This window comes from Lathyrus oleraceus, chromosome 1, assembly GCF_024323335.1.
Source record: "Lathyrus oleraceus cultivar Zhongwan6 chromosome 1, CAAS_Psat_ZW6_1.0, whole genome shotgun sequence".
NCBI classification, from domain to species: Eukaryota; Viridiplantae; Streptophyta; class Magnoliopsida; order Fabales; family Fabaceae; genus Lathyrus; species Lathyrus oleraceus.
Window position 1 is genome coordinate 18,427,784 of NC_066579.1, and position 26,572 is coordinate 18,454,355.

The following is a 26,572-nucleotide window of genomic DNA, read 5'->3' on the forward strand; positions in this document are numbered from 1 at the left end:
CCGAGCACAGTTCTCTTGCAAAAGTGTTGTACATGAAGAAGTCAGAATTCAAGAATAACTTCACCACCAAAGGAGGACTGCCATGTTTCACTGCCAAGTTCTTAATGGGGAAGGTTTCTTATTTTGCCAGTCAAGGTTGTGATATTATTGTGGAGCATCTGTTCGCCTTGTTGATCTACGGTTTGTTACTATTTCTTAATATTGAAGGTTTTGTGGATTCATATGCTATACGCATCTTCCTAAGTGGTAATCCTGTTCCAACTTTGCTCGGAGACACCTATCATTCCATCCATTACCATACTTTGAAAGGAGGAGGAACCATAGTCTGCTGTATACCGTTACTCTACAAATGGTTTGTCTCTCATCTTCCTAAGTCAGCTACTTTTTGGGATCGCAAGTCAGGACTTCAGTGGTCACAGAGGATTATGTCTCTTACCTAGTCAGATATTGCATGGTACAGTAGAGTTTTAGACAATGTGAAGATCATTGATAGTTGCGGGGAGTTCCCCAATGTGCCCCTCATGGGCACAAAGGGAATCATTTCTTATAATCCAGTACTTGCTAGGAGACAACTCGGTTACCCTATGAAGGACAAGCCTCCTAACATTCTTTTAGAAGGTATTTTCTTGAGGGATAACGAGGAGGACCCTACTATGAAAGAGAGAGTAGTAAGAGCTTGGCATCGTGTTTGTCGCAAAGGGAGACTTGAATTGGGTAAGAAAGATTGTACCTCCTATGAGACGTACCTCCAGTGGATCAGAGCCAGAGCTATACAGTTGAAAATGCCATACCCACATCATGATCCTATCAAACCCGCTCCGTTGAAGACCCCCTACCTTCCGCTAGATGACAAAGAAGAACTCCAAGCCACCTTGGAAAGGGTCAAGAAAGAGAGAGGCGCTTGGAAGGATAAGGCCCAGGTGCTCGAAATGGAAAATGAAGAACTTTAGAGACAGTTAAAGGAGCAGAGTGGAGAAGATCGTGCAGGTAAACGTCCAAGGGTGCAAGAGGATTTACTTTCCTCAGGCACAACAGATTACTCCCAGATTCCACAGTCCTCAGGTGCATGGAAAGGTCTTGTAGACAGTTTGGTGAAGGAGAAAGCTTTTATGCAGAAGGCCTATGAAGAAAGAATTGAGAGACTTGAAGGACAACTCCTACTTGTTTATGCTCGTCCTGATGACACATGTCCTTAAATGGTTTTCTTGGTTGTATTTTGGGTTGATAACTTTGTATATTTTGATAAAAATGCTTAAAATGAAAAATTTTGTTTTGTTATCAAAAATGTTTGCAATTCTATCTTTTCCTTCACTTAGAGTTCCTTGGAAAATCATTCATTTTGCATATCCATGCATCACGTGCATACAGGTTGTCTGTCTTGGTCCAGTCTTCTAACAGTTGCTTCCCGCCAGCAAATCCATTTCAAGCTGACGCATAATTACAACACAAGAGCCAACTACAAAAGAAGAATGGAGATAACAGATAACGAGAACCGAGAATTGAAAGCTCAGGTTGACCGCCTTTCTGCTATGGTCGAGACATTGATAGCAAACCAAGCAGCCCAAGCTGCTCAACTTCAAACAGCACAAGCTCAGGTTGCCGAAGCACAAGATGCACAGATCCAGGCACAAGCACAGGCAGCAGAGATGCGCAACCAAATGTTAACCGCCCGTCTACAAGCAGAGGAAGCCCAGGCTAGGGCTCAAGTTCATAATTCAGGACAGACTTCGGCACAGAATCAACCTCAAATTCAGAATCAGACAACAGCAGCACCCGTCACTACAGTCATCGCTTCAGAAATCAACGTTGTCCCAGTCACTTCTGTTACCATCACAGCATCCCGTCCTTGGGAAATACCCAGGGATCTTAATCAAGATAGATATCAACAAGAGTTCGTTCCACCAAATGCTCCTGTCTTCACTAATGTGCCTCCCGTTGTTCACTATACTCCTCACCTAGGAGAACCTGTCTATCACGGCCCTACCCCAAGTGAGGATCCTGGTCTCAATGATAGAATGGATGAATTCCAGGATCAGTTTGCGGAATTACAAAAAGAGATAAAAGCTCTTCGGGGGAAAGAACTGTTTGGCAGAGATGTAAATGATATGTGTTTGGTTCCAGACGTAAGGATGCCAGCAAAATTTAAACTACCAGAATTTGAAAAGTACAAAGGAAGTTCTTGTCCACAGACCCATTTGGTTATGTACGTGCGAAAGATGTCAATGTACACCAACGACCAAAGGATGCTCATTCATTGTTTTCAAGACAGCCTTACCGGTGCAGCTTTACGCTGGTATATGGGATTAGACAGTTCTCAGATCAAGACTTTCAACGATTTAGGCGAGGCCTTTATCAAACATTACAAATACAACCTTGATAATGTGCCAGACCGAGATCAGTTGAGGTCCATGCAACAAAGAGAAAAGGAGACATTCCGTGAATACGCGCAAAGGTGGCGCGAAATTGCAGCACAGGTTGTTCCACCTATGGAAGAAAAGGAGATGACGAAAGTGTTCTTAAAGACTCTTGATACTTTTTATTACGAGAGGATGATTGCAAGCGCTCCTACAGACTTTACTGACATGGTAAACATGGGAGTCCGTTTAGAGGAAGCAGTTCGAGAAGGGCGTCTAGTTAGAGAAGGAAGTTCATCTTCAAGCGGGGCAAAGAGGTACGGCGGTTTTATGAAAAAGAAGGAACAAGAAACTAATGTTGTGTCCTATAATCATCCAAGAAGGATCAATTATCCTTACCATTCCCAACACCAACATATAGCAGTCGTGACTCCAGTAATCACTTCCGCTCCAGTTCAAGTCCAATACCCTCAGCAGCGTACCAACCGCTTCCAACAGAATACTCAGTATCAGCAACAACATCAACCTCAACAACATCAACATCAGTTACAACAACGTCCACCACAGCAGCAAAGAAGAACCAATTTTGATCCAATTCCAATGTCATATGCAGAATTGTATCCAGCTTTGATCACTAAAAACCTTGTGCAACCACGACCACGACCTCTTGTACCAGAAGTGCTACCTTGGTGGTACAAGCCAGAGGTATCTTGTCCCTTTCATCAGAATGCTCCAGGTCATGACTTAGACAACTGTTTTGCTTTAAAGTTGGAAGTACAGAAGTTGACAAGAGCAGGTATCCTGACCTTCAAGAACATGGGTCCTAATGTGAAGGACAATCCAATGCCAAGTCATGGTCCTTCATCAGTGAACAATATAGAAGTTTGTCTCAATGAACAACGTGTTACGAAGATAGAGGAGATTTGGCGGTCTTTGGTTGAAATTCATTCTGTTTTATGTGCTCATGGTCTATTCCAACATGACCACCAGATCTGTGGTACATGTTCAGTCAATTCAAGAGGTTGTAGGAAGATTCAAGATGATTTGCAAGGCGTCCTTGATCAGGGTTTGATTCAGATTTCTAGACAAGTGAGTTCTCCAGAATCACAAGAACAAGAAGTGAATGTCATCATTCCTTGCTTCAACATTCCAGAGAAAGTAGAGATAGCTTATCATCCGAGGGAGCCGGTGGTGATTTGCCCTCCGGGCCCAATGCCTTACACTTCAGATAAAGCGGTCCCCTACCGCTATGCAGCAACTATTATTGAGAACGGTAAAGAGGTCGAGATTAAAACCTTAGCCTCAGTTACCAATATCGCAGCAAATAGCCGAATGACGCGCAGTGGCCGCGTGTTCGCTCCGCCGGTTATCCCAAGTAGAAATGTTGAGAAAGATCCAGTAGTCGTGGTACCAGTGACAAGAGAAGCAGAAGGGCAAACAAGCAATTCAACCCTTGACAAAGAAACAGATGAACTACTCAGAATTATCAAGCTCAGTGACTACAAAGTGGTAGATCAGTTGCTACAGACACCGTCAAAAATCTCGATCCTGTCCTTATTATTGAACTCAGCTGTCCACAGAGAAGCACTACTGAAGGTGCTTGATCAAGCCTTTGTAGAACAGGATATAACAGCAGAGCAGTTCAACAATGTTGTAGGCAGCATCACTTCGTGCAATGGCTTAGGCTTTTGTGATGAAGAACTGCCAGAAGAAGGAAAGAATCACAACTTCGCTCTCCATATCTCAGCCAATTGTCAAGGGGATTCTTTGTCTAATATCCTAATTGACACTGGTTCATCTCTGAATGTCATGCCCAAGTCTACCTTGTTGAAGCTAAAGTACAAAGGGGGGCAAATGCGGCACAGTGGAATTATTGTGAAAGCGTTCGATGGATCAAGAAAAACAGTCATTGGAGAAGTTGATTTGCCTATTGGTATTGGACCACACGTATTCCAGATCACTTTCCAGGTTATGGACATAGTGCCAGCTTATAGCTGTCTGCTCGGACGCCCATGGATTCATGAGGCGGGTGCCATTACATCCACGTTACACCAAAAGTTAAAGTTTGTCAAGAATGGGCAAATAGTGACGGTTAATGGGGAGCAGGCTATGCTGATTAGCCACCTTTCATCGTTTAGTGTGATAGAAGTAGACGAGACGGCTGTTGAAACTCCATTTCAGACCCTGACCATTGATGATCACAAGAAAAGTGAAGGTTCAATCGCGTCATTCAAAGACGCCCAGCAGATTGTCAAGACAGGTCCTACAGAAATATGGGGCAAGGTGATAGAGTTGCCAGAAAACGTTAACCATACAGGATTAGGCTTTGTTGGTGGAAAACAAGTGCAGACTTCAGTGGTGCGACCTTTCAAAGATATCTTTCACAGCGGTGGGTTTATCAACATGGTAGCAGTTGAAGAGGATACTTTTGAGAAAAAGACAGAAGACGAAGGCCCCAGATTTGTGACACCAGGAGTAGTTATGAAGAACTGGACCGCAGTTGACATCCCACATTGTGTCCACATATCAAAGTAATTAAGCTTTTCAGTTTTCAAAAATCTTCCGCTTTAGCCCAAAGCGCGAAGCATTAATTTTGAAAAATGGGCACTTTTGTCAAAAACGTACTATCCATGAAAAAGATCTTTTGTGTTCCTATACACTTGTGTCCTTTTATCTTTTCAGCTTTTTCGGAAAATGGTAACACAAAAAAAACCTTAAAAAGAACACATCTTTGCATGTAATGGTCAGTCCTCTAAAAACAATTGTTTGTACAGGTTACTTAAACCCGTTGAACACAATGACATCATGCCCTCTCCCAACTTTGAACATTCTGTATTCGAAGCTGAAGAGGAAGAGTGGGATGAGATTCCAGAAGAGGTCGCCCGCCAGCTTGAAAATGAAGAAGACACTATTCAGCCATACAAGGAACCTTTGGAAACAATCAACTTGGGTTCGGAAGAAAATGTGAAAGAAGTCAAAATTGGAGCATTGTTATCCCCACAGGTCAATGAGCAATTGATCAGCCTGTTGAAAGAGTATGTAGATGTGTTTGCTTGGTCTTATCAAGATATGCCTGGTCTCGACACTGACATCGTAGAGCACAAGCTACCTTTGAAGCCAGAATGTCCACCGGTCAAACAGAAATTAAGAAGAACACATCCAGATATGGCCGTCAAAATTAAAGAAGAAGTTCTGAAGCAAATAGATGCTGGTTTTCTTGCCACTTCAGTGTATCCAGAGTGGATAGCAAATATTGTGCCAGTTCCTAAGAAGGACGGGAAGGTACGAATGTGTGTCGACTATCGTGACTTAAATAGAGCAAGCCCAAAGGATGATTTCCCCCTGCCTCACATTGACATGTTGGTAGACAATACAGCAAAGTTTGACATATTCTCCTTCATGGACGGATTCTCCGGGTATAACCAGATCAAAATGGCTCCCGAAGACATGGAAAAAACTACATTCATAACACCATGGGGAACATTCTGTTATCAAGTGATGCCGTTTGGGTTGAAGAACGCAGGTGCTACTTACCAGCGAGCCATGACAACGCTCTTTCACGACATGATGCACAAAGAGATTGAGGTTTATGTGGATGACATGATCGCGAAGTCTCGTTCAGAAGAAGGTCACTTAGTAGATCTATTGAAGCTGTTTCAACGATTGAGGAAGTTCCGTCTTCGCCTCAATCCGAACAAATGCACATTTGGCGTCAGGTCAGGTAAACTCTTGGGCTTCATTGTCAGCCAAAAAGGCATTGAAGTTGATCCAGATAAAGTAAAAGCTATCCAAGAGATGCCCGCACCAAAAACCGAAAGGCAAGTGAGAGGTTTTCTAGGACGATTGAATTACATATCCCGGTTTATTTCTCACATGACTGCCACTTGTGAACCTATCTTCAAATTGCTGAGAAAGAGTCAGAATTGTGTTTGGACAAAGGATTGTCAGAAAGCATTTGACAGTATCAAAGAGTACCTCATGGAGCCTCCTATCTTGTTACCACCTGTTGCTGGAAGACCGTTGGTTATGTATTTGACAGTGCTTGAGAATTCTATGGGTTGTATTCTGGGTCAACAAGACGAAACTGGAAAGAAAGAGCATGCCATTTACTACTTAAGCAAGAAATTTACTGACTGTGAATCACGATACTCCTTACTCGAGAAGACATGTTGTGCATTGGCTTGGGCTGCTAAGAGATTGAGGCAGTATATGTTAAGTCACACCACTTGGTTGATATCCAAAATGGATCCAATCAAGTACATTTTTGAGAAGCCTGCACTCACTGGTAAGATTGCCAGATGGCAGATGCTATTATCAGAATACGACATTGAGTATCATACCCAGAAAGCTATCAAGAGCAGTGTGTTGGCTGAGTACCTTGCTCACCAACCGTTGAAGATCACGATGATAATGAGGATGAGTTTCCTGATGAAGATGTCATGTTCCTAAAATCCAGAGATTGTAAAGAGCCACTTCCTGAAGAAGGACCTGAACCAGATTCTCAATGGGGTTTAGTATTTGATGGAGCTTCCAACGTTTATGGACATGGAGTAGGTGCAGTCATTATCACTCCAGAAGGTTCTCATATTCCTTTCACGGCAAGAATTTGCTTTGAATGTACAAACAACATTGTTGAATATGAAGCCTGTATCATGGGTCTTGAAGAAGCCATTGACCTCCGCATCAAAAATCTTACTGTTTATGGTGACTCAGCGTTAGTTATCAATCAGATCAAAGGAGAATGGGAAACACGCCACCCTGGCTTGATCCCATACAAAGACTATGCAAGAAGATTGTTGACTTTCTTCACCAAGGTTGAATTGCATCACATTCCTCGGGATGAGAATCATATGGCGGATGCTCTAGCTACGTTGTCTTCAATGTATCAAGTGGGTTTTCCAAACGAAGTACCCAGAATTGTGATCAAGCGACTTGATAGACCAGCACATGTGTTTACAGCTGAGGCCAGTTTTGATGATAAACCATGGTACCACGATATCAAGCATTTCCTTCAGACTCAGGAGTATCCTCTTGGAGCAACAGAAAAAGATAAAAAGACTTTGAGAAGATTGTCAGGCAGTTTCTTCCTTAATCAGAATGTGCTCTATAAGAGGAATTATGACATGGTCTTACTCAGATGTGTTGACAAAAAGGAAGCAGAAATGTTGATGAAAGAAGTTCACGAAGGGTCCTTTGGTACTCATGCAAACGGCCACTCTATGTCAAGAAAGGTGTTGAGAGCTGGTTACTACTGGTTGACCATGGAATCAGATTGCTACAAATTTGTAAAGAAGTGTCACAAATGTCAGATCTACGCTGATAAGGTTCATGTACCACCAACCTTTTTGAATGTGATTTCTGCTCCTTGGCCATTCTCAATGTGGGGCATTGACATGATCGGTATGATTGAACCCAAGGCTTCCAACGGACACCGTTTCATTCTCGTGGCAATTGATTACTTCACCAAATGGGTGGAAGCAGCTTCGTATGCAAAGGTGACAAAGCAAGTGGTGGTCAGATTCATCAAAAATAATCTCATTTGCCGATATGGCATTCCAAACAAGATCATCACTGACAATGGCTCCAATCTGAACAACAAAATGATGGATGAATTATGTGAAAGTTTCAGGATCGAGCATCACAACTCTTCTCCTTACCGTCCTAAGATGAATGGGGCAGTTGAAGCTGCAAATAAGAATATCAAGAAGATCATTCAAAAGATGGTTGTTACCTACAAAGATTGGCATGAAATGCTGCCTTTTGCACTACACGGATATAGAACATCAGTCCGTACTTCAACTGGGGCAACCCCATTTTCACTTGTATACGGTATGGAAGCTATGTTACTGATAGAGGTTGAAATTCCATCAATGAGGATACTAATGGAAACTCAGTTGTCAGAGGCTGAATGGTGTCAAAGCAGATACGATCAGTTGAATTTGATTGAAGAAAAAAGAATGACTGCCTTGTGCCATGGACAGTTATATCAAAAGAGAATGAAGCAGGCATTTGATAGGAAGGTTAAGCCGAGAGAATTCAAAGAGGGTGACCTTGTGCTCAAGAAGATGATACTATTTCACAATGATTATAGGGGCAAGTGGACTCCTAACTATGAAGGACCCTATGTTGTCAAGAAAGCCTTCTCAGGCGGTGCTTTAATTCTTACAAACATGGATGGTGAAGAGCTTCCACGTCCCGTGAATACAGATGCAGTCAAGAAATACTTCGCCTAAAAAATGAAAAGAACAGCTCGCTAAGTTGAAAACCCGAAAGGGCGGCTTAGGCAAAAATGAGCGTCTCGGTGGACTGAAAACCTGAAAGGGCGGTCCAAGCAGAAATTAGAGACATAAAAAACAAAGAGAATATTATCCCGGTAGATTGAAAACCCGAAAGGGCAATCTAGGCAAAAGTTAGGGATTTCAGGCAAGTAACTGCATAACAGAGATAAGATCATTGAAGTATCAGAATATTTTCAACAGTTCTCCAACTTTCTCAAGGCTGCAATACAGGTCAAAAGTGGAAGAGAGAATGATGTCATTGTAGTTCAACGTACCCTTTTTCCACGAAATTACCATTTTCCAATTTGTAAAGATCTATGGAATCACGCTGTTGGCTGATTACCATCCTATCAAATCAATTTGAGCCTTTCTATATTTCTTGGCACTCTTAATTTTCATTTCAATTTACGAAAGTTCTTTTACTTTGACAAATATGTTTTGAAACAAAAGTTTTGAATTAAAAACAGTTTTTGAAAAATATTATTTATTTTGATTTGTGGACATCAATAAAAGGATTGAGACATGTGGTCCCAGTAATTCTGAAATCATGTGATTCCAACTAGACATGTTCATATTACTATCCTTATATGTATATGATGAAAAAAATCTCCACAGGTGTCTTGGCATTAATATTTCTCCAGCAGAGGTTGTGATTCTGGACATCCCCAGCTATGCTTCCTAGTTTTCCTCAAGAGATCATGCAAGAAATATTTCAAGAAGTTTATTCCCTTCACTTGGGGCATGAAGACTCCCCAGTTAATTGATCATGAAGACTCCCCGGTTAATTGATCATGAAGACTTTGATCCAGGTTTTAAGTTACAGATTTGGCCTATGGGATTACTACAGGTATTTCCCCAGTAATTTATTAAGGAGGGATCAGCAATGTCCCCGGCAGAGGATGAGAAGGAAGCTTTGATTTCCCCGAGCAGGAGTAATACAGAGGTCTCCATCCCTCAGCGAGTGAAGAAAGTTGATATTCAGAAACTACAGGGAATCTCCTGTTGTTCTCTGTCCATTCAATAGAAGGATATGTCTCCTCCTCAGTAATGTTTTGTAGTAAAGAAGAGTGTGTTGCATTTTAAGCAAATTCAAGAATTACAGGATTCCTCCTGAATTCTCATTTACATTCAAAGGTCAGACATCACTGTTCCCCGGCAGAGTCTCCTAGAGGAAAGATCTCGTAACCAGATATCAGACACCATAATCCCCTGCAGAGTCTTCAGATATAGAAAGTCTCCATGATAATTAAAGCAAAAAAATCAAGGATAGATTTCCCCTATATTCTTATTCCCTGGAAAGATACCACCTATCCCCAGCGAACTTTATCCCCAGCGGAGTCTTCCAGAAGAATGATCCCTTCTGCATTATCAGCAAATTCAAGAATTGCAGGACTTCTCTTACAATATCATCTTATTTCCAGAGGATAACACCTTGTATCCCCAGCGGAGTCCTCAGAAAGGTCCAATCCTCATATACCTCATGAATTCAAAAACCACAGGGAATCTCCTGTATTTTTGAAGTAGAAGGCATCTCCATTCTTCTACGGAATCCTCAGCAGAGACAGACTTTTAAAGAAACCTGGATATGGTGCTCTTGTACCAATTCCCCAGCAAGTCTTTGTACTACTCCCTAGCGAGTCTCAGTGCAAATCTCCAGCAAGTCCTTATGCAGCTGTTAACATTTTTAGTTATTCCTAGTTTTGTCTGTCCATCATGCATTCATTACTAAATATTCATGCATATCTATGACATATCATGCTTGCATTCATATGCACCTTGTTTCCTTGTTTATATTGTGGGTTGAGTCAATCTCTCCATATAGAGTATCCTCATAAGCAGCAAAATACCTTTTATTGGTCATGTTCCCCACAAAGATCTATGCCTCGTGGAAGATGGTTGTTTCAGTTGTAAATCCTGATGAGTTCATTCCTCTTCAGTTGAAGTCTTGTTTGACCGTTTCATTCTAGTTCTATCCTAGTTTGAACCTCGTGTCTCCAGATAAAGCTCAGAAATTGCCAGTAAAAGAAGGCAACAATATAGTCTTTGTGACTCTCATTCAGTAAAACAGACATGACAGATATTGTGTCCAAGTCCTTTATGCCTTCATCTTTGAGTTGGTACCCGTTACAAACTTGAGTTACCTACATCCATGAGTGGTAACCTTTGTTATCCCTCGGATAAATTAATTACTATCTCCATCTATGAGTTGATAACATCCTCACAGAAAGTTCCATGGTTCTACCTGCAACTTTGAGCTGGTAGCGTGCTTTCGTCTTTGAGTTTAGCACAGATTCCTTTTGATTCCACCTTCGTCTTTGAGTTGGTGAAGTACCTGCAACTTTGAGCTGCTAATATGCATTCATCTTTGAGTTCGCACATTTTCCTGTGATTCCATCTTCGTCTTTGAGTTGATGGAGTACCTTCATCTATGAGTAGGGTATGTTTGATCCTTGTTGAACTGATAGTGTGCTTTCATCTTTAAGTCTGCACAGATAACTTTTGATTCCATCTTCGTCTTTGAGTTGATGGAGTACCTTCATCTATGAGTTAGGTACATTTTGTCCTTCCACCGTCATCTTTGAATCGGTAATGATAAACATCTCCAGGAAAATATGTTCTAAATTCTTTTAAACACCTTTGCCAATGAATCGGTGGTTGCCTTCAACTTTGAGTCGGCATTTCTCTGTCTACCTCATCAATGAGTTGGTAGTGTGCATTCAACTGTAAGTCTGCACAATGATCCTTAGATCTGATTTTTCATCTACACCATCATCAATGAGTTGGGATTTGATTTCCCTAGCAGTGTTATTATCAATCTTTTGAAGCTTGCCTTCAACTTTGAGTTGGCATGTCCTGTTTACCTCATCAATGAGTGGGTTGTGAGCTGTCAACCATGAGTTAACGCAGTTCAATTCTTATTATGCCCTTGTTATACCTTCATCCTTGAGTTGGTATTCATCTTTTCTGTTACCTCCATCTTTGAGTTGGTAATGTACTGTCACATCAGTACTCTTGTTATATTGATCTTTTCCCACTTTCATCTATGAGATAGTGATGTATCGTCATGCATTGGGTCGATATCTCTTTTCCTCCTATTTTCCATCTATGAATAGGTAGTGAATCTTCCCCAGCTGAGTGTTCTCAGTGTTTACCTTCATGCATTGAGTCGGTGTATGTCCTTCCCCAGTAGAGTTTGCACTCCTGTGTCTCTGTGTCTGTCTGTCTTTTGCATCATGCATACATGCATTTGCGGTCAAATTTTGTGGTGTTTGTCATATTTAATTACCTTACGCCATTCGATAGCCTCCGGCTATCTGGCCTAAGTTAATTAAATAGGGGCATCTGTCGCACCCCAAAATTTGACTTTGGCTTTGTTGACCACATCATGATTAATCTCGTTGTCTCGTATTCATCTCAATTTCTTAAACTTCGCGTGACAACTGGTTTGATTAGGTTTTGTGTGTTTTCGTTGCTTACCGCGTTGTATTTCGTTGTTTTAGCAAAACCTGGCCGATATCGTTGCCTCGTATTTATCTCGCTTATCTCTTTTGTGCGTGGCATCGCTTCGATTAGGTTTTGTGCGTTTTTATCTATTTAATTGTTTGTTTGTCGGTATTTTGACTGTATTTCGAATATATTAGAGTTTTCGTATTGTCCGATTATTTGTGATTGTGTTTGTCAGCGTTTTCGTGATGTCGTGTTGATTTTATTTTTGCCTAGGGTTGTTTATTTAATTACGTGTTGTGCCGTGTGATTTAATCGAGTCTGTTTGAGTCGTGTTGTTGATTTTACTGGTTTACCGGTTTACTGGTTTATTGGTTTTATCAATTTGTCTGTTTTGCTGTGCAAATTGTCGTCGTTTTTATCACGTTCGTGTCGCTCGATTTTATCGTATTTTAATCGTGTGCCGTTTAATATTATTTGTGCTTAATATTAATTGTGTTTAGTTGTTAATTAGTTTATTTAATTAGGATTAATATTATATTAGTTTATTATTATTATTATTATATAATATATAAATATATATTATTAATTTATATTAGATATTTTTTAGGTTTTTTATTGTTTAAGTAATCTAATTAATTTATGTTAGATATTTTTTAGGTTTCTTATTGTTTAAGTAATCTAAATATATATTATTAATTTATGTTAGATATTTTTTAGGTTTCTTATTATTTAAGTAATCTAAATATATATTATTAATTTATGTTAGATATTTTTTAGGTTTCTTATTGTTTAAGTAATCTAAATATATATTATTAATTTATGTTAGATATTTTTTAGGTTTCTTATTGTTTAAGTAATCTAAATATATATATATATAGATGTGGTTAGTAAGAAAAAGAAAAAGGAAGTGGATCAGTAAGGAAAAAACGTGTAGTGAGAGAAACAGAGAATTGAAAAGAAATATTTTTCCAAAAGCATTACCGTATTTTCACTTGTTCTTCATTTTCGGTAACCCAAAATCGTCCCGATTATTCACCGAAACACAAAACCGATTTCATATCTTTGAAGTTCGTTGAGTCCAGGTCACAAATATCCAAGGTTCATTTCATTCCGGCGTCGTTTCACCGATCAAAAGCGACGTTGAAGTCAGGTACTCACGAAGGCAGCCAGCACTGCGTCGGTGACGGTTTCCAGCTTTCGGTCGATTATTTGGACGATCAGAAGTTCATCCTCTTCACACAAGGTAATATTCTTCACTTATCTCTGAAATCGGCAAAGTTCCGGCTTGCCGACATGTGTTTTATATATATATATATATATATATATATATATATATATATATATATATATATATATATATATATATATATATATATATATATATATATATATATATATATATATATATATATATATATATATATATATATATATATATTATTTATTTTTAGACAATAAATATATAGTAGACAAAAATAATATATATAGATTACTTTTGTTTACTAAATATTGTTTATCTTTTATTATTATTTTTCATATATGTTTTATTTAAATGTTAGTTAAATTAATTATTTGTTTAAATGTTTATTTTAATTAAATGTTTATTTATATCAAATGTTTATTTTGTCTAAAGTAAATGTTTATATTGTTTTTTATATTTGTTTATGTTGTTACTAACCGTTTCGTTTCAGTTTCAGCTCGATTAACTCCACTAACTATTCGTAATACTAACTATTCATAGCTAACTGTGTTGTAATAATTTACTTTCTCGCATTTTTTATTTTCTGTATTGTGTGTTTAATCGTATTGTTCACGTTTTACGTTAAAAAATCGAAAAATCCAAAAAGAGAAACCCGATGCGATTCCAACGGTCGCCGTTTAAGAAACCCTTTTCACACACTCATAAGCTTACTCTTGGGCTTCCTTATAATGAGCCCATTTATTTATTGTTTCAGGGTTTAGGCTCATTCAAATCTTTTGCCAGCTTTGGCTTTTCAGTTTAAAAACATTTTTAAAAGGACGTGTCAGTCTCGAAGCCTCCCGCCTAGGTCGAGCGAGAGATGGCAAGACACGCCAATCTAAAATCAATAAAACAGACTTTCCCCTTTTCTTTTGGGAGAACTACGTGGATTCTGATTTCTCCATTGCGCCTTGGAGATACGTAGGCATGAAGTCTACGATTTTATCGAGTCCAAAAAGCAATAAAATCAAGTTCTTTTCTCATCTCCCCAATCAAACGATCAAAGCGAAAAAAGCAAAGCATTCACATAAACATAAGCAAAAAGGTTCCTGTGGAGTACCACAGATGTAGAGGGTGCTAATATCTTCCCTTTGCATAACCAACCCCCGAACCCGTAACTCTAAAGGGATTTATCGTTATTTTTCCCTTCCTCTTTTTGGATAAAATAAAAGACGGTGGCGACTCTTGCATTTAAAATATTTTTCAAACGGGTTAAGTTCAATCAATACTTAATCTCGTGAAAAATCCCGCCGCGACATTAGGCTCAAGCTGTAAGAGCTTGCAAGCCATAAATATTCGTCTTCCCTTCCACACTCTAATATTCAAATCGTTTTCTAAATAAAACATGAAGAAAAAGATTATCCTGGATGGAATGCCCAATTATAATCCCGAATATTAGGCTCAAGCTGTAAGAGCTTGTAAGCCATAAATATTCGTCTTCTCTTCAAAACGCTCCAATTTTCAAATCATTTTCCTAAGTAAGTTGGAAGAAAAAAGATTACCTGGATGGAATATCCAGTCGTAGTCCCGAATGCTAGGCCCAAGTTTTAAGAGCTTGCAAGCCATAAATATTCGTCTTCCCTCCAAAACATTCGTACATATCCGAATCATTTTCTTAACAATTTTGGAAAGAAACAGACTGCCTGGGTGGAATGTCCAGACGTAGTCCCGAGTACTAGACCCAAGCTGTAAGAGCTTGCAAGTCATAAGTACTCGTCTTTCAAACTCCAAAATACTTAATTCCTATCTTAACCTCTTTCAATAAAGATGGAAATGGAACATGGTGTATACCGTGCACTCCTAAGATTAAGATTCGAGGCGGATGCCTCGCCAATCATAACTCTCGCCATCGTCTAAAATTATCAATGTGGTTTCTTCAAACCCTTTCTCAATCAAACCTAAAAATACTTAATCTCTATTAAACACTTTTGCCAATAAATATGGAAATGGAACATGGTGTATACCGTGCACTCCTGAGGCTAGGATTCGAGATGTATATCTCGCTCATCCAAGTTCTCGCCATCACTCAAAATACATCCAACCAATCGAACTTTTTTCTCGCCGCCGTGCGATTAATCAAAAACCTTTTTATAAATGAAAGATATATTGTCTTAAGGTGATGCAAAACAATGTTTCGGCCACGATTGTTGAGTAGAGATAAATGACGCTTTTCCGAATGTAGATTTATAAATTCGTTCGATGTGTGGTATGCGTCTACTCCTCATCTGTTTTGGGTAAAATAATGTTTTCGTCGATTAATACACTATAGCTTTCGCTAAAATCGACCAACAAACAAACATTTTTCTACCCAGAACTACGTAAGCCTTGATTTCTCTTTTGAGATACGTAGGAGCAGGATTTGTAAATCTTGTCAGGCCCACTAATAAAAAACTTAGGTTTAGTCCTTCGTCAAAAATCCAAAAACATTCTCTTCTCATCCTTTCTTTCTTTCCCACCTAATAATTCGAAAAGCCTAACATTTCAACTAACACTAACGCACACAACTAACCTAATGGTTCCCGTTGAGTACAACGGACGTGAGGGGTGCTAATACCTTCCCCTTGCGTAATCGACTCCCGAACCCTGATGTTGGTTGCGATGACCATATCTTATCCTTTCTTTTAGAGGTTTTATCGATATTTCCCCTTTTCTTTTTAGGAATAAATAAAGTTCGGTGGCGACTCTGTTCAGTCCATCAATGCGAGCGTGCGATCGCGCTTGACTTTAAAGTCGTATCCCCATTTTTTCGAGGTGCGACAACTGGGTTAATGATAACAATGGAAAAATATACCCTTTGAGTTTGCATATGCAATTCCATGGGAGGGAGATACATTCATTGTGCTTCATACATGGAGATATGCTCTTGGGAGATTATTATAAGCATGCATTATTGTCCAAATAAAGCTGGATTGCAACTGGATGTGAAGATGGGACTGTGAGACTGACTTGGTACTCTCCAGGTATTGAGAATTGGTCCACGTCAAAATTGCTTGGTGAGCATGTTGGTGGATCAACTGTAAGATCAATTTGTTGCGTCTCAAAACTACACATCATTCCATCAGCTACAACTACTGTACCTGATGACAGGAGAGAACTAAATGTTACTAATGTGGACAAAGATAATCCAACCTTACTGATATCAGTGGGTGCAAAACGTGTCTTAACTTCTTGGCTACTCAAAAGTACGAGGTTGAAGAACAAAACTAACTTCCACACTGATAATCAGCAAGATTCAAAAGAAGTTGATGATCGACTTTTGTCAAGTTTGTCTTCTTCAATGACGTTCCAGTGGCTTTCCACTGACATGCCAACCAAATATTCAACCACACACAGATATGCAGAAAATAATGCGGGGAAAGTAGATGTTGCTGAAAATGGTTCAAATATAAAAACTGATGCTGAACCTAGAATGGTGAACTTGGTCAGAGATAAACATGAGGATGACTGGAGATATCTTGCAGTCACTGCTTTTCTTGTTAAATGTGCTGGTTCCAGGATATCTGTCTGTTTTGTTGTCGTTGCTTATTCGGATGCTATAGTTATGTTACGGGCTTTAATTTTGCCCTTTCGCTTATGGTTTGACATTGCATGACTTGTTCCTTTATTGGCACCCGTTTTATCGTTGAAGCATATTATCTTTCCCACTCGTACGCCTCATAAAGATAGTATCCAAGTTGGAAATGCTTACGTTGTGATTAGTGGATCTACTGATGGGTGTGTTACATTTTGGGACCTGACTGACAGTGTGGAAGCTTTTATGCAGAGAGTTTCGGTTTGTGATGTAGAGAAGCTTTTTGATTGTCAGAAACGACCACACACAGGTAGAGGAAGTCAGGGGGCAGACAGTGGAGATTTTACAGCCGTGGGTTGTCAAAGAAAAGGCAAGATAACAATTTGGCGACTTCAAAAGTCAAAAACAAGTCTGGAAGCATCAATTCTACCACAAATGTGACCTCTTCAGTGCCAAATAAATCTGAAGACAACAATACGGTTTGTTCTCAAGCCATGCATGCAGCTTCCCCTGAGTTAGAAAATAAGACTGATAATTCGTCAGCAGAAATATGTGAAATACAACCTCTACGCCTTTTGAAAAATGTTCACCAATCTGGTGTCAACTGTCTCCATGTATCAGAGATAAAAGGTGGCCAAAATAATGGCAGTACTTCATACAACATTTTGCAAACAGTACAAATTCACATGGAGGTTGTGGAACCTCAGCCTAACCGACCAAAACTTCAGCTTACTCTCATCTAGAGATATAATGAGAATTCAACAAGAAGCATGCTGTGAAATGTACCTCCCATTTATATTGCTATCCGTGTTTCAGCACTTAAAGATGCCTGATATTGGAATTGACTGGCATGAATGTTTTGTTGGAAGGGAAAGAAAACATAGGTTCTGCTGTAGCTTGAAATTCCAACTTTTTAGCTAGTAATCTAAATATCAGCTTGTAAATCTATGTCAATGATGCAGTCACAACATTTCTCCATGGGGAGGTCTGCCGATTTCAGCTTGGGAGGAGCTTATTCATACATCGTACTCAACAACAACAACAACAACATACTCCTTCTGCCAGTAACAGGGGTGTCTCTTTTCATCTGTGAACAATCAAGATCTTCATCTGCATGGGTCGGACGTTTTTCCGTCTCCAAACTCTACGTATCATTCACAGACCAGCGGACCTCCTGGCATTGGATTAAGGCCACCAAATTCTCCAAATAATGTTTCTGGTATGGGTTCATATGACCAGCTCATCCAACATGCAACAACAACACACAAAAATCAGTCCAATTCCAAAAAAAAGAGAAAAACACATATTCAAGTGAGTTGCAGTGGTGGATTGTTTCTTACCAACAATGAAGTTTTGGAAATGACGAGAATTGAGAAGGGGACCACAAGTTGAATATGGACAAAATTCAAAACGTCTTCCATACAGACATTTTCCACTACTCTGAGGAAACACAGCAACACAGCGGAGGGGAGATGAGTCATATATAAGAGAGGCCACTGTTCATAAAGGGAGAGAGCCGAAAAACCCTAATTTTGGAGGAGAAGGTTAGCGGCTACTGTTCAAAAAAGAAACAACATGTCTCCACTTCCAACGAAGCACAACAAACGAATCTTTTTGTGCACACATCCGCCGCTACGACTACACTAGTTGTGTTCGTCCTTATTACGTTGAGCACCGCATCGGTATCTTTCGTTTTCCCTTCTCTAGTTTCCATATTAATGTGTGTTTGTTATTAGAAGAATTGGGATTTGTGGTATATATGGACTCTTATGTCGTTATGATATGGTGTTTTCTTGTTCTGCAAAAAAGCTAATTTGCTCCTTTTTTCACGCTGAAATAGGGAAGACCGTGTGCGAATACTGTTTGACCCATGGAAGAGAGCATGAGTTTGCAACGTTGTGTTGAGTTGATTTATTTGGGATTTACTTTTATTATTATTATTATTATTTTTCTATCTTTTTTTTCTTTCTTCATTTAATTTGGAAAAAGCCATACAAACTTTTGTTGATCTCATTTATTTTAATTACACTGAAATTAGGATAAAAGATATTGAGAAGTTTGTCTTTGGACTTGGTCTTTGCCCATAGATTAGGTCCATTAAGCTGCTTTTAGCACCTCTTGTATGTTATAAACAATCCGTAAGTTTGTAACATTGTAAACTTTATTAAGTAAACATTGTAAATTTTATTAAGTTGTTGTTGATTATTTCGTTGTGTTCGCATTGTGATAGATTGGATTTTTTCTAAATTCAAGGATTCGGTAATTTCATACCGCTACGCCACCAATACAACACATCAATATGATATTTCACCGTGTTTTGAACTTTGCATTCGACATTCTAACTCCGTTGTCGCTATGCACAAACCGGTTATGAGCACACTTTGGCCGATTTAATTCAATTTTTTTTTTACATTGTCCTTTATTAAAGTTGGTTTAAATTGGATAATTTTGTTCACTAATTTTAATTAGCTTAAGTATTTGATTGTATTAATTTTTAATTGAATAACTTTTGATAATTAATGTTAATTACCTTAATTGGACGCCTTATTTGAATTTTAATCAATTTTTGTTAATTAAAAAGGAACCGAATTTATTCCACACTCATAGTTTCATTATCACTTAATAACACAAGTTTGGTTTCCTTTAATTCCATCATCCATTCAAAACCGCTTTAAACCACTAGAATCACACTTTTCTCGATTCAATGTCGAGCCCATTCTCAAATACCTTTGTAAGTCGATTGCTTTTAAGCATCGCCATCAACCTCACATAGTTTACTCTTGGGCTTTCTTACAATGAGACAGTTCTCTTGCACTTACACTCATACATTGCATTATTTGTTGTTTAGGCCCGATTTAATTACTCCAGTATTTTGAATCCCCATTTGACAAAATGTACCCCACTCCCCCGATGTGTAATAATTTTACTGTTTTATTTCTTTATTGCTTGACTGTTTAGTTAGCTACTAACACAAGAATAAAATCAACCATTTCCAAAAGATCAAAAATAAGACTCGATCCAACGTCGAGTATTTTCTCAATAAACAAATCAATCCATTTCTTCCTCCCATTCTATCCCATTTCTTTCAAACTTTCATCAAATGCTCGATACAACGTCAAGTCATTCTTCATAATAAAAATTCAAAAAATATTAATTTATATTTAAGACCTTTTCAATAAATGTGGAAATGGAACGTGGTGGATACCACGCACTCCTGGGACTAGGGTTCGAGATGGATGTCTCGCCTACCCTAGCTCTCGCCATCATCCAAACTTATCTATTATGTTTCTCTCAAACACTCATTCAAACCTTTCTCAATCGCTCATCAAATGCTTGATCCAACATCGAGCCATTTTCATAATAAAACTCAAAATACTTAATTCCTATCTAAACACTTTTCAATAAAGATGGAAAATGGAACATGGTGGATACCGTGCACTCTTGAGATTAAGATTCGAGGTGGATGCCTTGCCTATCTTAGCTCTCGCCATCATTTAAAATTGTCAATGCGGTTTCTTCAAACCCTTTCTCAATCAAACCTCAAAAACACTTAATTCTTATTAAACATTTTTTTTGCAAATAAGATGGAAATGGAACATGGTGGATACCACGCACTCCTGAGACTAGGATTCGAGATGGATGTCTCGCCCATCCAAGTTCTCGCCATTACTCAAAACACATCAAACCAATCAATTTCTTTTTCTCGCCGCCGTGCGATTAACCCTTCAAAACATTTCTCAAACGAAAGGTACTTTGTTTCAAAACAATGCAAGACAATATTTTTCCACCTGTTTTGGGTAGTCCAACAATGTTTTCGTCGATTTGACACAAAATAGCTTTCGCTAAAATCGACCAACAAACAAACATTTTTCTATCCAGAACTACGTAAGCCTTGATTTCTCTGTTGAGATACGTAGGAGCAGGATTTGTAAATCTTGTCAGGCCCACTAATAAAAAACTTAGGTTTAGTCCTTCGTTAAAAAATCCAAAAATATTCTCCTTTCATCCTTTCTTTCTTTCCCAACTAATAACTTAAAGCCTAACATTTCAAACTAACATTAACGCGCACAACTGACCTAATGGTTCCCATTGAGTACAACGGACGTGAGGGGTGCTAATACCTTCCCCTTGCGTAATCGACTCCTGAACCCTGATTTGGTTGCGACGACCAATATCATTGTCGTTCTTTCTTGGGTTTTATTGATATTTCCCCTTTCCTTTTTAGGAATAAATAAAGTTCGGTGGCGGCTCTGTTCAGTCCATCATTATGAGCGTGCGATTGCGCTTCGCTTAGGTCGTGTCTCTCATTTTTCCCGAGGTACGACACCAAGATGTGCTTCATAGCTTGTGACTGGGGCAGTCCGTGCAAATACCTAATAGATTGGGGCAAGACTACCCATGGAGAGGAAGCATTTGCTTATATTTTTGATTTTCTTGCTCAGATCAAGCAAAAGGCATAATAAGATATAGACCAAGCTCACTACGTCAGCCAAGTTCAAAGAAAATATCGGGAAGTCATGCTAAACACATCATCCCATAATTTGTCAACAATGAGCCTTGAAGCCAAGCAAAAATATTTCCCAATTCCAACCATTCTTGACCTACCTCAAGGACATTTGTTGAACTATCCAAAACAATTGCATCAATCATTACGCACCAACCATGTTGCTTCTGTAACACCCGAGGTCGGAGAGGCCGAAGAGTGGTTACATGTGACACCCGAGGGCGAGGGAGTGGTTGTTTATGCATGAGGCATGACAATGAGACACTCCTAGCAGCTTCTAGGGGAAAAACCGAATTCACATCGGAATGAGAGGGATCCTGAGGCTATGCAGGTATGGGACTGCATGGTTGAGTGAAGGCTTATAAGGATTAATTGGTACTACCTATACCAACAAGATGCATCTTCTTTTCGGTAGCCTGACCAATAAGAACTCCATAGTTAAGCGTGCTTGACTTGGAGTAGTATTGGGATGGGTGACCTTCTGGGAAGTTTCCCGGGAAGCATGTGAGTGAGGATAAAACATGCTGAAAAGACCCGTGTTGGTTTGTGGGGTTAGTCGATAATCCTGAAAGCAGTTTGGGGTGTTACAAATGGTATCAGAGCCAAACCTCTCCCAGTACGATGTGGTTCGGGGACGAACCAAGCGGAAGTTGGTGGGCATGTAACACCCGAGGTCGGAGAGGCCGAAGAGTGGTTACATGTGACACCCGAGGGCGAGGGAGTGGTTGTTTATGCATGAGGCATGACAATGAGACACTCCTAGCAGCTTCTAGGGGAAAAACCGAATTCACATCGGAATGAGAGGGATCCTGAGGCTATGCAGGTATGGGACTGCATGGTTGAGTGAAGGCTTATAAGGATTAATTGGTACTACCTATACCAACAAGATGCATCTTCTTTTCGGTAGCCTGACCAATAAGAACTCCATAGTTAAGCGTGCTTGACTTGGAGTAGTATTGGGATGGGTGACCTTCTGGGAAGTTTCCCGGAAAGTGTGTGAGTGAGGACAAAACATGCCGAAAAGACCCGTGTTGGTTTGTGGGGTTAGTCGATAATCCTGAAAGCAGTTTGGGCTGTTACAAATGGTATCAGAGCCAAACCTCTCCCAGTACGATGTGGTTCGGGGACGAACCAAGCGGAAGTTGGTGGGCATGTAACACCCGAGGTCGGAGAGGCCGAAGAGTGGTTACATGTGACACCCGAGGGCGAGGGAGTGGTTGTTTATGCATGAGGCATGACAATGAGACACTCCTAGCAGCTTCTAGGGGAAAAACCGAATTCACATCGGAATGAGAGGGATCCTGAGGCTATGCAGGTATGGGACTGCATGGTTGAGTGAAGGCTTATAAGGATTAATTGGTACTACCTATACCAACAAGATGCATCTTCTTTTCGGTAGCCTGACCAATAAGAACTCCATAGTTAAGCGTGCTTGACTTGGAGTAGTATTGGGATGGGTGACCTTCTGGGAAGTTTCCCGGGAAGCATGTGAGTGAGGATAAAACATGCTGAAAAGACCCGTGTTGGTTTGTGGGGTTAGTCGATAATCCTGAAAGCAGTTTGGGGTGTTACAGCTTCACTCATACATATCATGCATCATGCATAACATGAAGCCCTTCCCGATAAAGAATAATGAAGCCAACCCACGCTTGATACCTTCCAAATTTAAAGCCTACTTAGAAAACCCAAAAATCTAAGCATCATCAGATCCAACCGGATCCCGTCCAAACCAAAATCCAAAATCCCAATCATTATTGGCACCTCCCAAAACAAATTTCTATCATTAACCATAAAGCCCAACTATATTTGGAACAATTCATATATGACACTTCTTTCCATCAACCCTCTGATGATGGATACACCCTTTTCCATCAACCCTTTGATGATGAAACCATTTTCCATTAACCCTTTGATGATGATATTCACCAACAATCTCTCATTGGAAACAAAAATAAATCCCTATAAAAATACGAATACCTAGTTGCAATCCCACATGCATTGCACGCATCACTTTATGCGTAATTTTCCCGTCGAAACGGGAAGTTCATAAGCCCAACCATACTTGGCACAATCCATAGACCATGCATTTGCATACCCCACCAACCCGAGCATACATCGACTTTCTGCATACATCGACATTTTACATACATAACATTGCATCATAACATACTCTTCATATTGGGGCAAGTATGTTTAGCATAAGTTAGATTCAAGCCTTTCTCGAAAGTGCAAGGATCCCCATGAACAACCGCAACAGGTTTCCCCAAAGTATCTCTTTTTTATTTTCCTTTTGCAAATATTATTGGCCCTTTTTCAGTACCTTGCCCTTCGCAAATCCTCTCTGCTCTTTGCATGGGAAAACCCAGTTTTGCCTTTTGCAAGTCTCCTTGTTGCCTTTTGCACGAGAGAGTTTACCTTTATCAAAACTTTGCATGTTAAGAAAAAATGAGAGATTGGACGATTGACCTATTCTCTTATCGTTTGTCTTAAAACACCTGATGTAGGTTTGGCAAGTCCCAAGTGGTAGCCATATTTCGAAAATTTCATCCCCGCTGTTATGCCTGAGGGATATAATGAGTTTTTCGTGCCTACCGTAAATTTTCCTCTACCTTGTGTATGATAACCACCATATTTATTCACCTGCCTTTTGCAAGTACCCATGTGCCTTTTGACACTTTCAAAATTCAAACCTTCCCAGCCGTTGCTAGGGATTGACAATTTCAAACTTCAAACCTTCCCAGTCGTTGCTAGGTGTAGCGGTGTATTCGTCACTTTATGATTTATTGACTAAATCAAAAGCAAAGCATACAAAGAATCGAGTCGCCACCGCACTTTTATTTATCCAAAGGAATGGCTAAAAAGCGAACAAAAGCCTAAGAAGTTTTACACATAGAAAACTAATGAAAAGATCAGAGATCTGGGTAAGGGGTTAATTACGCAATGGGAATGTGTTAGGCACCCAAAACGTCCTAGGTACTCCTAGGGAGCCCTTTTCACAACTTGTTGTATGAAATGTTATTTGTTTATGAAATATTTATTGTGCAAACATGGATTGAAGGGATGAGAAAAAGAATATACAAGTTATTATTTTTGTGTTTGAACGGATGAACCCGTTGCCTATGTACCTTTCCATGGAAGGTAAGGATCAAAACGCCGTAGTTCGGCTAAAAGATTTCCAAAATATGAGTGGGTTCATTTTAAAACAAAAGCCCTAAGGTCTTTCGTTATCCACGGGAGAAAACTCAACCTTATACAAACAACAAGTCCACCATGTGAGAAAAGCTTGAACTTGCTAGTTAGGGGTTAACCCTATAATAAGCAAGGAAGTCTTACAATTCAATCACTAAGGACAAAAGGTGAGATTAACATCAACCAACTAGGATAAATCAAACCTATGGCTAATGTATGAAAACTTATCAAGAATGGACAAAGCCACAAAACAATTGAATGGGTGGAATTAATCTATTAGAATTTATTCACAGAAGATGGTCAAAGTATGATTAGAATTCAATTCAAAGAAGTATTATGAAAATGAAATTTGGAAAATCAGAGGCTTAAGGCCTAGGTTTCTAATTTGAAAAGAAATGAAAATGTTTGCACAATAGTTTTCAGGTTTTGGGTTAACATGCAAATAGAGGTTTAAAGAAACAAAAGGTGGGAATGTGAGGAAGTAAAACTTCTTAGATGTTCACCTCTTGAGATCATATGTAGATGATTCAAGTGATTCCTTTGGAAAAGGCAACAAGCAAATAACAGATGAACAAAGTAAATGGATACCGGATGCCAATCAATGGACTTATTCCAATCTCACAAAACAAAATGAACAATGATACTAGATGCCAATCAATGGACTTATACTAGTCTCACAAAACAAAATGGATACCGGATGCCAATCAATGGACTTATACCAATCTCCTAACACAAAGAGAAACATGGATACCAGATGCCAATCAATGGACTTATACTAGTCTCCTAAAACAAAAAGCAATGATACCAGATGCCAATCAATGGACTTATACTAGTCTCACAAAACAAAAAAACAAGGATACCAGAGGCCAATCAATGGACTTATACTAGTCTCCTACCATATCATGGGAAACAACTGCCAATCAATGGACTTATGCTTGCCTCCTCCATGGACAAAACCAAAATGCTACAAAGCAAGGTTTATGAAATGATATACAAGTGATGATGATAAATGCACAAAGGCACACTCAAGCAAATATGCACAGATGAATCAAGTAAGCAAACAAACAAGTCAATTAGCACACGCTATATACAATCAATTAGGCTCAAGCAAGGTCAGGCTTTACAGCCAACTGGAATGGGGTATTCTGAGCTCTTAACCCTAACATTGAGAGTTAGGGTGAAGCAGATGAAATGGAGATGAGGGGTGTGCCTCATAGCTCTTATCCCTGGTCAGGGAGAGCTTTGATCAATGGAAGGTGTGGGAGTTCAGAAAGTTGGAACTCTTTTCCACAAATAGACTCTATAAGATCTTGGGTTATTATTCACCATGCATCAACACATGGTGTGAGCAAGGTGAATGACACACTGAGTAGCAGGAGATGGATTACACATCTCTTTTATCTGCCAATTGCCTCATAAGAGGACTTTTCCTGCTTGGCACAAAAATTAAACAATCACAAGCATTGCCTCTTAAGGAGGACTTCAGACAGGTGCCTACCAATAATAGTAGGTCTTCTAGACTACATGAAGATTAGAGATTATACCTAAGTGGTTAAGAAACCAAGCAAAAGCAAATTTCAAATGAACTTAAAGCAACTTAGGTACCTGTGGAAACACTAAACAGATCAGTACAATACTCAGACAATCAGACAACAGTTAATAAGCAACAGAAGATCTCAATGTACAAAAATGTGTAAACCAAAAGCAAAACTCAAATGCGTTATCATCAACCTACAAAACACACAAGTGTTAGTAACACAAGCAAACATCAATATTCACATCATGAAGCATCACCAATTATGGGACTTGAATGCTTAACCTGAAATCAAAGCTCAAACATAAGCAACAAACCAATAGGTCAAAGCCTAGGGTCAAAGATGGAGAAATTTTTTGAAACAGGAGCTGAATTTTAACATGAATCAACTTCAATCACATCTTGACACATTCCAAAAGGTCTCATATCAAAATCAATTACCAAATGCATTTCATGATCAATTGAAGTTCAAGGCAATTTTAAAGCTCATATGTGATCAACATGAATGAAAAATT

The 26,572-nt window shown here is 39.3% G+C and overlaps 1 protein-coding gene and 2 long non-coding RNA genes across 3 annotated transcripts; 2 read left to right on the top strand and 1 right to left on the bottom strand.

Annotated features, from left to right (window-relative positions):
* The first annotated feature begins 2,408 nt into the window (after window positions 1-2,408).
* On the top strand, window positions 2,409-8,228 carry LOC127087723 (uncharacterized). Its single transcript, XM_051028658.1, has 2 exons — window positions 2,409-4,829; window positions 8,208-8,228. Exons 1-2 carry the CDS (start codon window positions 2,409-2,411, stop codon window positions 8,226-8,228), a joined length of 2,442 nt encoding a protein of 813 aa, XP_050884615.1.
* Window positions 8,229-15,728: 7,500 nt separating this feature from the next.
* LOC127131954 (uncharacterized) lies at window positions 15,729-16,626 on the bottom strand. Its single transcript, XR_007806542.1, has 2 exons — window positions 16,485-16,626; window positions 15,729-16,396 (listed from the first exon to the last, which is right to left on the bottom strand). It is a non-coding gene; the product is annotated as an uncharacterized LOC127131954 (long non-coding RNA).
* A 1,737-nt stretch (window positions 16,627-18,363) lies between these two features.
* On the top strand, window positions 18,364-19,035 carry LOC127131907 (uncharacterized). The gene is made up of 2 exons (XR_007806533.1): window positions 18,364-18,512; window positions 18,671-19,035. It is a non-coding gene; the product is annotated as an uncharacterized LOC127131907 (long non-coding RNA).
* The last annotated feature ends 7,537 nt before the right edge of the window (window positions 19,036-26,572 follow it).